General features: G+C 40.8%; 1 protein-coding gene across 12 annotated transcripts in view; it reads left to right on the forward strand.

Moving 5' to 3' along the window:
* The window catches only part of rims2a (regulating synaptic membrane exocytosis 2a), a 101,793-nt gene that overhangs the window by 34,005 nt on the left and 54,134 nt on the right, over positions 1 to 13,654 (forward strand). For 3 of the 12 annotated variants that reach the window (XM_079561741.1, XM_079561739.1, XM_079561742.1), the window contains exon 1: positions 509 to 1,124. The exons of 7 other annotated variants lie outside the window; for them this stretch is intronic. In XM_079561741.1, the coding sequence (XP_079417867.1) occupies positions 1,003 to 1,124 (122 nt within the window). In that variant the 5' untranslated portion in view covers positions 509 to 1,002. Of the gene's footprint in view, positions 1 to 506; positions 1,125 to 13,654 lie in introns of those variants that run through there. 2 more of the 12 variants (XM_079561744.1, XM_079561740.1) reach the window with 1 other exon arrangement.

A 13,654-nucleotide genomic window follows, 5' to 3' on the forward strand; every position in this document is an offset into this window, starting at 1 on the left:
TAATGTATGTATTGAAATGTAGATTTTGTAGATATGGAAGTTTAGTTATTTGGGATTTTTTGTTAGTTTATGACTAAATAAGTTGTTGGTTTTATTCTGTTCTTTGTCCATCATCACTTGGTTTTTGCTCTTTTCTTCCTGGACTTGGAAATGGGTTTGTTTTCATGACATACATACATTTTCTGTACCCTGGATCCTTGTTTTTCAGGCTTCTGTATGTTGTTCTTTGGTTTTGCATCGTGGAGATATCACATAGCCTTTTTGTTTGTCTAATAGCCTATGTTAATTTGCTGATAGCCCTTATGAGTCTTCTGTGAGAAGGGCTCTGCTCCATTATGTCAGAAATGTGATTTGGGCAAAACAAGAAAAAAAAAAAAAAAAAGCCTCCCAACAGTGTCTTCTGTATTGTAACTCTATGCTGCGGTGCCCGTCCTGTAGAGGATGGGGAGATATGGCAGAGAGTGCGCGCAAATGCATATCAGTCGTGTATGGTATTGTGTTGTGCGTGTGTGCTGTGTTAGCGCTCTTCATTGGCGAAAGGAAATATGAGTTGAATGTGAGGCAGCAGCTGAAAAGCCGGTAAGTGATGCTGCCGCTGCTCGCTGCCGTTCGGTAGGATGTTGCTCCACGTTTTGCCTTCTCCAGGCGTCTCTTCGCCTCTATCCTCAAGCCCAAAAGAGAGATCTGCGGTAACAAGAAGAGAAGCCTCGTTACCGGTATTGCCTGGAGTGTCTTGGTTCAAGTCGGGAGCATTATGACCGAAGGATCCCACCCGAAATGCGCCTCGTGTAAATACACTTTTTACCAGGACCGGCGGAGGAAATATGGAACTTGATGGGCGTCCTATTCGCTTTTAATGCCCCTTCGAGCAAATAACGATATACTGTGGAGATATATGTGTGGAGCGGGGCGTCCGGGAAGAGCTCATGCTTTGGGATGTGTTTGTCGTGAATGGAAAAGGAGTGATCATTTACTGAGGATAAAAGAAAACGGAGGAGGAAAATGCAGTTTGAGACATTGCGTCAGTTCTGTAGTTCGGTTTTATCACATTTCAACGGGGCTTTCACTGCGCCTCAGAACATCTTACAGACGGAGCTGTTCGAGCAGGCGCTGAGTAACATCGGGTGAGTAATTCCTTTGTAAAATAATTCTCTGATTTATGAGAAAGGGCTTCCCCGTTGGTATGTCAGGCGAGTGCCGCGGGTGGGGGTTGTTGCGTTTATCGATCAGCAACCAGCCTGCGTAATAATAGGTTAACACTGTAGTGTTTCTGCTGCAGATACTGTATTCTTACCGGCGGATGTGGCGATCGGTGCTGCCGCGTCTTCCCTCTGTGCGCGTGCACGTTTGCACACATGTGAGGAAGAGGAGGGGGTTGTTAAACTGAACAGTTTGGTACACTGTGAGAGCTGCGATTGGGCTATGTGCGTAGACCTGTCCATAGAGCGCGCGTGCGCATAGCCCTCTGTGCACTGCTGCAGCTTGTGCTATTTTGCTTTTGCTGCTGCTGCTCTCTGCCTCAGAGAGGGAAAGAAGTGAAATGAATCAGAACAGGCACGTTTACAGACACTGACTGTTTAGTACAGTAGCCTAAATATGCCGGTGGGTAAAGCTATAGGCCTACATAACAGCCCTATGTGCATTTTGAGAAGAGCTTTTTTGCTCATGTATTTGCAGTGGAGTAGTGTAAAGGGGTAACTTACTATCTCTGTGATTGGTCTGTCAGCCTCTGCGTTGTGGGCAGGCCTCAGGTCATGTGGCAGAGCATGGCTGTATGTCATGCAGACTAAAAGTTCTGAGTGGAGTCCAGAGAACACGGACGCCCCCTCTGTCCTGCACTGTAGACACAGACCTGAGTCTGATTCCATGTTCTGTTTGTCTCCAGGGAGAGAGCTGTTCCCTCTTGTCCCCCACCCGACCATCAGAAATAATTTACGGCATTACTAGGCTCTCTGCCACCTCACATTACATGTCCAGAACACTCAGCCACTGGAAAGATTGAACAGGCTTTGTGATCCACCAATCATTGCATTTGACTCTCCCCCTTTTCAGGAATTATTTTCGCAAAGAATTCAGATGAACAAATATGCCTACATAGTATGTAGAAAGCTATTCTCATTCATTTGTTGGTCAGAGGAATTCATGTGTAGCTTATCTTTCACTGTTTTTCTTTTCTTATTCTGCCCAGACCTAGCTTTCTAATGGGCTGTATGCTTTTAAATCCAGCTGCCATGTATTATGCATTTGTGCGTCAGCAGAGGTCCTAATGGGGCTTTGGGTCTGTTCTTGGAAGGACTGAATGGTTTTGAATTGAGTGTTCACGGCGTGCCCTTATATCACACATATGCTATTTCACCTCAGTACACCCAGACATATTAAAGATAGACTGCTATTCATCACTCCTCCCCATTTATATTATTAACATCGAGTCAAGATAGAATCCATGTTAGCAGATCAGGCTCCTCCTTTCGAGCATGCTCCAAAAAAGGGAAGTGAGGCAGTTTCTCTGCTGTAAACTCAGCCCTGCTGGGGCGGGCAGAGCGGCAACACACCTCCACAGGCTTCATTAATATGCTCAAACTTTAATAGTGCACTGAGCAAAAACCTGCGTGATTAAAAAACAAAAAACACAACACCTCTTCAGTGTTGTCAAAGGAGGGAGCTCTATCTTTAGAAATAATAATGTATTATACTTTGGAGCCAGGATTTTAGATTGTTGTGTGTTTTTCGCCCATAGGTACAGCCCCTCACGAGACTGCATTTCTTCTCTTCTATTTTTATTGCTTTCTGGTATGTACAGAATGTGCCAAATGCTTCATGACATGGATGATAACTTCAGTATAGTTCAATAACCTTTACTGTCAATTCTACCACAACTAAAGCACATACAGATGATGCATTACCCTCATTTACTTTCCAACAAAAAAATAACAATAGTTAATACCATTTACAGAGCCATATCAGAAATATGCACACAATAGTGAGGGGGTAGAGGAAGGGTAGAGTTCAGTTTCTTGTCAACCTGGTGGATGATCGAGACTCTGCTGTCTTCTAGCCCTGTCTGCTCCACCGCAACACAATAGTCTCACACAGTCCACTGAGAAAAGCATGGTCTAGCTTGATAAACAAAGAGGATACGATTGCCTCTACAAGTATGGATAGACGGCCTGTGTGGATTAGCCTGGTCTGGCTTGGATATCTTTGCTGTTTACTTCCCTCCGTTTTCTGTCACACTGCTTGTAGTTGTTGAGATCTGGACCAGATACACATATTGTACCAGAAAAAAAAAAGATAAAATAAGAGGCCAAAACATAGAGATGCACAAAGACACTATTTCTCAAGAAAAAAAAATACACAGAATGACCTTAGTTTTGGTAGAAAGAGTTTTTAATAACTTATCAACTTGATGAATTTTCATTGTCTAGCTTGTCATCCGTAAATCATCATCATTAACAATATCAGTATTAGTAGATGTGTTCCATTTGGTACTTCATAATATTGTATATGGGTGGATGTGGCACAGTGTAAACACGTTGGTATAGAGTGTGGATTCACCTGCCGTTATTGTGTCTGTGCCTTGGTTTACAAAACACCAAAGAAATGATAAGTTTCACTCATACAGAGGGACTATAAAATGACTTGGTTTTACAGTTATTTGTTGCTTTAAGAATCTGCATCGAGCCCTCTGCCCCAGGGTGCTGTACCTGCTGTTAGCGGTGCTCTGCTGCTGTAATTAAGCCCACTCTTTATTGGTTTTGTCTTCTCCGAGGGAGGCGTATGCCGGAAGAAAGAACGAAGGCCCAGGTTTATTGCATGGGCACCTAAGAGAGGCATTATTATGATTGTACTCTGGAGAGCCAAGCCAAGGTTGCACAGAAAGATAAAGTGGAGAGTTGGGTGATAGCTACATGGTCCCAAACTGCATGAGGAGTGCAGAGATAGCAGTAGAGCCCTGATCGATATGCCTGAGTCCTCTCTGCTCCCCTCAGCGCACACCAAATCATATCACAGCATCAGCTAGAGAGCGAGAGACGAAACAGAAGGGAGAGAGAGCGTAGGATGGCTAGCACAGAGCTGGAGATAAGCATCAGGCTAATGTCCCTGTAGCCCCAGGACTGTTACTATTGCTGCTGCCAACGTACCAAGACTAAACAGTCTTTGTATTCTCTATTCCATGGCAGGATGGCCTAAGACGTCATGTGATGTGATGTCAATGAGGTGACAGATTAATACGTATGGGGTGTTTGTCCACAGTTTTATCCATCAGGCTATCAGGAAGCTGAACTCCCTCCCTTCCCTGCCCTCCTTGTGCTTCCACCCCCCGCCCCACACCAAGGGTTTGAGAAAACGTCAATTTCGATGATTCAAATCAATGAATTGACAATAAAAATCGCTTCGTTCTTGTGGCCATTCATACGACTACTTACTGGTTCAGTAGTTTGACTGATAGTCAGACTTTGTCAGTAAGATTGATGGGCATTTATATGGTTGCTTTTATTCTATATTGTTACAAATTTTCAGGTGGAGGTTTGCGTCCCACAGCATTCCATATGGCCTTTTTGCCCCTAGGGTCGATACTTCACCCCAACTTCTCTCAAAAATGGTTTCCTGAAGCCACTCGAAATGACATTTATAATTAGTAGTAGATTTTGTAGTTTACATTGTCTTGTAGTATGTCTTGTAATTTGGTATTAATACTTTTTTATCAGCCAAGCAACTGTTCATTTACTTATCTTTTAAGAACTCTCACCTGCAGGGGTTGTAGTCTAAACTAACTGGCCATTGAGAGTCCAGTGAAGTGAAACTCTATGAGGATGGTACCAAAGGCCAGCGGGGCGACAAAGGAGAAGACAGGGTACTTTTCAGCAGATGTCAGACTGTGCCGAGCGCTGACATCTGGCTCTTTTCATGCTCATGGAGCGAGACTGATTCCCTCAAAGGCTGAATAGGCACGTGTGCACTCCAGTGTGCTTGTGGCCCTCAACCTTAGCATGAGTTATAGTATGCGGCCATAGTGTCCGCTAAAAGAAAGTGCACTGCAGATTGGCAGTAGAAGCCGCCTCTTACTTTCGCTCTAGGACCTCAACATTGTGCACTGTTTTTTGTCCACTTCTTACGGATTCAAGAGATGCCTACAGGGCTGTGTGAGTGTCTGTGAGAGAGTGGCAGGACACTAGTATGGTCATGTGTTTGAAGCCTTGTTGCCAAGAGGTATTTCCTGCAAAAAGGTTTTTTTCTATGTCATCTTTTTCGCAGACTCACTGTCAGAAAACAGAACAGTGACAGTTATTGAGCACTTGTAGATCACTTATGATCTAGTCTGAGGTTTGCATGTACAGTTAGCCCTTGTTGCTGTTTGGCTTACGAACCTAAACTTGTTGTTGAATTTTGTTATATTAAATTTTTCTATGCTAATATGCTGTAAGATTTTAAATAGAGCTGTATAAAACTATGGTTAGGTCACATCATGCACTAAATCAGAATTATGAGATGAAGTTGTATTCTAACAATATGCACATAACTCAATTGTAAAGCTAGCAAAATGATAGCTTTGCTTGATTGCAAACTCTGCCATTCATTGTTTTTCGGATTGTCGTGCCAATGTCTTAATATACAATCCTGATTCTGTGCCACAAATCCAAATCTATTTCACGCTTCACTTTATTTAATTACCCAAAATACACTCGAAGAAGCTATTTGATTAAACAATAATGGAAAAGCTTAATCTAAACATCAGTGTCTGTCTGGCCCATTGCAATCATCCTGCTCCTTATCCCAGCCTGTGCTCAAATCCTCTTTTGCAACTCTGATGGTATTCACAGGCTCAGGCTGATTAATTATTTTGTGAACAATGCACAATATGTAGCCGCACAGACAATTAGCCTTCCCTGGGAGTGTGTTACTGTCTTCCTTGGGTTTCTCTGAACGCTGCAGAAGGGCACCCATCGGAAGAGAGATCAAAGGTTTCCACAGTTTATCCAGGTCCTGAGCAAACACTAACAAGAAAGGCTGCTGTAACCCTGCTCTCTCTGCCTCCACTCTATTATTTCTGGGGTTTGTGTGGTGTTACCTGCTATTTTTGTTTCCAGCGGTGATTGAATATTACTGTATGTTCATTCATTGGGCTGCATAGTTATCACAATTTGAAACAAATACTGATTAAATCTTTGGCCAATGTACAATATTGAAAGGCGCCTCAAATAAAATGTATTATTATTATTATTATTAAAAGAAGCAGTAGTAACAGTATGAGTTGTACCACTATAAGTAGTAGCCACAAAAACAGTTGCTGTAGTTTTTATGTTTTTGTGAGGAAGCTTTAGTAGCACTTTATTGCTATTATTTTATTTTGCTATTCCCTCATTAATACCTTTGTTTATTACCTACTAGTACTTTCAAGGGCCTACCAATGATATGTTTTATATTAAGAATGTTTTCATGGGAACATTAAAACCAGCTAATTTTATGGTTTTAATGGAAAGTATTTTTAGTCACCTTGTGTGTTGTAAAGGGATCTGTAAATACATTCTGATTGATTCTTGCCATTTAAAGATTCTTAAAACTTTGGAGATTTAGCTTTGTACTTTCCTCTGCTTTAATTTCTATGATAATGGAAGCATACATGAAAAAGATCTTTATCTCAGGGACAGAGAAGAGTTTTTGTCAAGCATTACATATAAAAATTCCTCAGATCTGGACTCCTCAGTTGTCTGGCTCACGGTATTTGTTACAGACGCTGTCCCTTGCAATTACAATTGACCCACACAGCTTTTCGCGCCGCATAAGTCTGACCAAGGGTTCATCGATTGAGACGTCGCTTTGTAAATGCCATCGAGTGAAAGCGAAAAGCTCCTTCTTCTCAGCACAGAAAGTGGCTTTTTCTGCAGCAAAGCAAAAGTTACTTTGAGTCCATAATATATCATCAATACATTAATGCAACAACTTATAACAACCCATGGCAATTTGAGCCCCAATTTGATTTGTCCCTCTGGGACAATCAACTTGAAGTTTAACCTGGAACCTTGCAGAACAGAATTGCACATAAGAGAGTCTTCAGTGTATGTGCTTGAAAAAACAAACAATGGCTATGTGAAGCAATTTAAATACAAAGTTCAAATCATCTTTGATAAGTTTTGTGAACAATCACTTTTCGGCTTCAATAACATGAAGATCACACCTGTATTCACCACCTGCACAGCAACACAATAGGTGTTTCTCAATTGCCAGGATCCTTGTCGTCTGAACCACTTAGTAGGAATCCATGTCATCAGACTTCGCCAAGTGGTGTTCCAATTCATCCAGACCCCCTGCACCCTGCGCAGCTCGACTCCTCCGTTTGTCTCTTTTGCCAATGATGGACCTGTGGATCCTCCGCTCCCTTGGAGAGCAGAATATTACCCATAGTGCACAGCAACTTTGTTTTTTTTATTCTTTTTTTTCTTTTTTGTTAGCACAAACTTCATTTAGCAATGTGACCACACTTAAATATGATTAATGTGTCTGTACTGTACTGTAAAATAATTTAAGATATTATTTTTTATTTTTTTCGTTTATGCAAAAACGTTATAAAAATATACATGGATCAACAGCAGAAGCACTGCAAAGTATTTTTGTTGTTGTTGTAAAAAGAAGGTTTATTATAGTTTAATCTTATTTAAAGTCCTGTAGCCTAAGCGATAAACTGGAGCTGCTAAACTTGTTTAATGTTTAAATTTAATTCCTTGAAAATCTTTCCTGCTATTTTTATACTAGAAAAATTGTTCAAACAGTAAGACACTTCAGATACAGGACATGTGGCTCGGAGCCCGCTACCAAGGTAGTCAAAGAAGTGAACTAGGGAGGAATTGAGAAAGTAAGGACAAACGTTCCTGTCACGAGTCAGTGGCATTGACAGAAGATCGAAACATCGCCACCTAGTGTTCTGGAATGTGCATCATAAGGCTTTAACGTACAGTTCTTATTTAAATGTGCTTTGTCACTGACCAATTTACAATCTCTATTACTTTATCATCATGCTGCCACATTTTCCCTGGCTGTTCATCGCAGTGTTTTGTGCTTTGCTCCGGTGCAGTTCTAGCAACGTGACATCTCTGAGACAGAAGTGTTTGAGAACACAGCTCAGGAGACTGCCATCTCTCCATTATGCATCATTTTCTGTCTGCCTCAAGGCAATCCTTCAAGCAACCGATCTGCCACAACTTGAACCAGGGGAAATAGAAATGAATCTAAAACTGTGGATGCCAGTACTGACTTTACCAACTTTAAATCGTCTCAAAGTGAAGAGTACCAAATAAGCAGAGATATAATGACAATAGCACAATAGAATAGATAATAATAGTAAAAATGCAAATAATGTTTTCGAACTTTCCACATATTAGTCCAGATCTATAAATAAATCCTTTATTATGGTTTTATGTGGGTTGATGATGTTAGCATGTAAACATTTATCCTTAATGTTGACCAGCAGGTGTGTTAGGATTTGAAATGAGATTTGATTTCGGCCAGGGAGTTTTATTATTTGAATTGACCCACGCACCTCCAGACTTGTGGTTCACCCTGTAGAGTGTCAGCTTTGAAAACTTAAGGCTGTTGGTTCGGTTCCTTCTCTTCTGACATGGGCAGCTACATACTTACTGTAACCTGGGCCTTACACATCTCCCTATTTAGCTTTGAGTTATGCAAATGAAAAACACATTATTTATGCACTTTTTATACATACTACTAATTAGTACTGCCTTTCATTCTTTCTTTTTTGCGTCACCTGCCTTTTTTTCTGCCCACTTATTTACTCATGCAGACACGTCTGTGTTACCTCAACTGGACTGCACCCACTTAACAGGGGTGTTCAACTTAACACCTCCGCTCTGAGTCAGTTCAGCGTCCAAAGGCATCTCACTGCTTCTGCGCACTGAATGCAAAGCACAATGCAAAAGTTATTTCTGATTTCAACACCTCAGCCTACATTTGATCAATTTACATGACAAAAAAAATGGCAAAGATTCACCTTTTTCTTTTTGAAAACAACAATAAAACTGAAATAGGCTGTTCTACAGATTATCAAAAACCTTTAAAAGACCAAGTCTGTGCAAAAATTTGGATTCAGTGTCATTTTCTATCAGGTATTCACACTGCCATGACGCCTTGATGGCAAAGACAAAAAAAGCTTTTGATAGTGGTTGGGTGGTTGAGCTGCAAAAGCAGGCTCTCTCACAGAATTTCTTAAAAGATCCAGAGGGTTATGGAGCTAAAAAGTCAAGTGGAAGACCTAAAAAAACGCCACCAGCACTGACAGAGGATCGGATTGGCTGTCCGTCAAGAAACTGGATGATCCTCGACCCAAATTAAGACAGATACTGGAGCCGACTGCAGCCCAATAACCATCAGACAGCTTCTGCAACTGCTTCAAAAACAAACATTGAAAGGTGGAAAAAAGTTTTATTCTCTGAAAAGCCATTTTACCTTGATGGTTCTAATGGCTTCCAATGTTACTCTGTGTATATGTTGCAGAAAGCATCAATGAGAGGTGACAACTGTGTTTTTCAACAGGTCAACACTACAATTCACAATGCCCGCAGGACAAAGGACTACTTCAAGGAGAAAAACATCACTCTTTAAGACCATCCTGCGGGTTTCCCTAAATTAAATCCAATTGAGAACCTTTGGGGATGGATGGCAAAGGAAGTTTAAAAAATGGACAACAGTTCTAGGCAGTAGAGATGGTCTCAGATTCCTGAGGTCGTCTTCACCACTTGGAGAAATGTTCCCACTCACCCCCTAGAAAAAATGGCATCAAGCATGCAGCAACGAATTTCTGAAGTGATCAACAATAATGGTGGAGCTACTCATTACTGAGTTCATGTTTGGAACTTTCTGTTTTGATGAGGTTTCAGGGGCTGTTTTTGAGGTGTGGTCCTAAACAACTGTAAAACAGTTTATTTCAGTTTAATTGTTTTTTTCAAAGAAAAGGTTTATTTTTATTTTATTCTATTTTTCTTATTTATTTCACTCCCATTTCTTCTTGTTGCTTTTTACAGTTCTTCTTAGAATATTGTCAACATCCAACCATGCAAAATGTGAATTTTTGCCATCTTTCAGCTGTCAACATACATACACATACTGTAGTACACTCTGATTTGAAATGTTCTCTTATACTCCACGCATAATCCATTTTTTGTTTAGTAAAAGTAGGACAGTTTGATTGATTGTTGCATATGTATTTTACAAAGCACCCAAATTTAGCTAGAAAACACATTGTCTATTAATAAACCGGATTTCAAGAGCTGCAATTGCGCCAAAAAACCTTCTCAATCAGTATAGCGCGGTGAACTCCATTTCTCACAAGAGCTGGTTCTGTCCACCTTTCAAAATGTTATTTTGGAGAGCAAGGATTTATTAAAGCATCCTATGACTCACCCCTCAGCTTTTTTCATTACCTCCACAATTTGTGCTTTGCCAGATCTAGCCGCAGCCAGAGCATCACCGCCTTTGATTTTCAAATGCAGCCTTCACACTGGAATGAAAAATGCACAGTTTGCAAAAACAGGAAGTAATACATGCACTATGCACATAGTGTGTGTGTGCGTGTGTGTGTGTGTGTGTGCGTGTGCGTGTGCGTGTGTGTGTGTGTGTGTGTGTGTGTGTGTGTGTGTGTGTGTGTTGGGTGTGGGTGAGTGCGTGTGTGTGTGTGTGTGTGTGTGTGTGTGTGTGTGTGTGTGTGTGTGTGTGTGCGTGTGTGTGCGTGCGTGCGTGCGTGTGTTTGTGGGGGGGAGGTTTAGTCTGTTAGAAATATTGATCGATGAAATACATTTGCACAATTACCTGAATAACATCAATGAAACACATAAGTCTGGATTGCAGGAAAAGGACAGCTTATACATTGTTGTTTGAATACTGCAAGCCACAATAACTGAAACTAGCTTTACTTAAATACTTTTTAAATGGTATTTCCAAACAACTTTGTTGTAACATTTGTTTTGGCAACTCAAAGGCCTTTGAGGACAACGCTCAACTATCTGATGTCATTGGATCATGACTTTTGAGAGAGTTTTGAAACAGTATTAAGTACTTCAAAGTCTTGTACAATAGCATGTAATATGCGCAAATGATCAACCATTTTCCATCCAGTGTTTCTTCTTGTCCGTAATCCCTAGATGTACAGCTATTCACTTGTTAGTTTTACCCAGCATACCCTTCTTGAAACAACCCTCTTTGTTGGCTTGGATCTGGCATTAAAATAGTTTACTGGCTCACATTTCTCCCTGTGGCTATGGCTACAAGGTGTCTAATGTGTTTGACCAAAATGTGTATTATAATTTACTTCTCAACACTCGCACCACTCTCACGGTTGAGTACAGCTTATGATGAAATCATAATTACTAAGTACTGCTCAGTACCGTATCCAAGTGTGAGGTGCATTTTTTACTCTTGACTGTTTCGTATAATATGTATGAACATGGTCTACCGCTCTAACCTTTCTCTGCAGGGAGGAAAATTGCAGGCAGTAGCAGTGTAGCATTCCTGACTCACTAATCTTAATGGCATATTCTTTTGGGGCTTGGCCTACATAGAATGGTACGTTGTCTTTAAAAGGAGACCTATCTGACAGCCGCATGCACTGGACGTACTAGCCATCTACATCATAAACACACGGAGGACACAGTGTAAGTGTACTTAGAGGGGGCTGCAGTCTGTCTGTTGGCAGCCAATTAGAGTACAAGTTCATATCTGTACACTGTCAACTCTACTGGGCAGCAGCACTTTAGGACAACTTGTTTCACGCTTTACTTTTCACAAAGATCAATGTGGATTGGGGACTGCCTTTACTAGTCTAGCAAGTCCAGAATGATATGTATTTTTATACACAGGGTTGACCAGACTCAGTCTTTGGTACAGCGGTGAATCTGAGATGATCTGGACAATGTCTGTACTACTTTTGAATCACAAAATTGCTGACAAATGCTATAGGAAAGCCTGTTGTAATGTCATATCAGCAATTATCAGTCATTTTGACTCATTCTTTATAAATCTATGTGATAGCTTTATTTTATTTGACCCTTTGACTAATGTTCTTAAAACATGTAAAAACTAGATCACTGTTGACAAGACACAAAATCTAAAACAATAGAAATTATGTATTTTTAGTGCAGCAGATTGGACAGGGCCTCTGCTTGACCTGCCGCCAGTTGTAAAAATGACATGTTGTTGAAGTTAATCCTTAAACTTGGCTTGGATTCGGTTTCCCAGAAGCCTTTGTGGCAGGATCAAAAAGCTGTGTCAACCGTCCATCACTGCAGTTTGTCTCGGGACGGGGAAAAAGCAGGTCAGTCTAATATATGACAATGTTATTTTGTATTTTATTAGTCATGGTTTATTTCATTTTAATTTTTTCTTTATTTTTAAATGTTGACCTATAATTGTTGCCTGTCTGTGGAGATGAATCCCTGAATAGACTGTTAGGCCCATGTTAAAAAAGATGGTTTACGGAGTCAGCTCTCTTTTTCCCGAGTCTTGCTTTCTTCACAGTTATCTCATTTCGATATGGACTCTTGCAGGATGTATGGTTGTCATTAGTGGTTCAGATCTGCTTTCGATGGAGAACGGTGCAACGCGGCACCAGTCATTTGTTCTCATTTGACTTCTCTCCATTATTCGCGCTCTAGAGGTGGCACAACCCTCGGGGGGGCTGCGCTGCATTTTCACCTTGACTGCTTTTGACTTTCTTATTTAACATGTTCTTTCAGCAGCAGAGCTGTCGTAGGGCAAAACTGAAGAGCATGATTACAGGTAAACAGTTGACTGGAATCTTGCAGTCGTGTGTTTGTGAGGAGCTTTGAGGAAAAATATTGGAGCTGACTTTCATCCTCCAAGTTCACTGCCTCTTCTATGTCCTTCTCCGCTGATGGAGTTGTACGGCATGTATATCCTCCACTGAGTCCTGTAGTAGCTATTCACCCTCATTCTGAGTTGTTTTTTATTTAATTCGATTATTTATTGTCTCTTTGTGAGAGCAATTACAAACATATGTTTTTGGTGTAACTGTTGACTTTTTGTGATCTGTCATGCATTTAAATTAAGTGTTTTTCTGGTCTAGACCCAGTTGAGGCTTAATTTAGTCCAATGTGGCTCTACCCTTTTAAGGGGGTTTAGTCGTGATTTGATAGTACTTGAAAGGTTTCAAAAATTATACCTATCTTTTCCTCATTTTTGATCTTCTTCTGCACAGTTTTTCATTACAATCTTGCCCAAACCCATCACCTTGACAGCTTATAGTTTACTGGTGATCCCTTTTACTGTAAATTAGAATTCAAATACATTTCTATAGCCCAATATCACAACAGAAGTTACCTAACTGGGCTGCATGAACTCGAGGAGAACCACAATGAAGGAAAGATCCACTGGACGCACAGTCTATACAGGGCCTTCCAATGTTGAATCATTCTTCAGCATCAGTGCTACTCTATGTTTTTTTAAATCTAGCCTTTGTGTTTAAAGTAGTGTAAAACTCCAGCAGTGGTTGTGTCAGGGTTACGTTGTGCTGACTCGAGCAGCTGAGAGCATGAAACCAGCAACATCTGTGAAGGGTCCATCACTCAGCGGAGCCTCATTGACTTTCACTTATTGATCTTTGGACTGGTGGCATTTATTTTGAGTTTAA

Source organism: Gobius niger (genome assembly GCF_951799975.1).
Source record: "Gobius niger genome assembly, chromosome: 8".
NCBI classification, from domain to species: domain Eukaryota; kingdom Metazoa; phylum Chordata; class Actinopteri; order Gobiiformes; family Gobiidae; genus Gobius; species Gobius niger.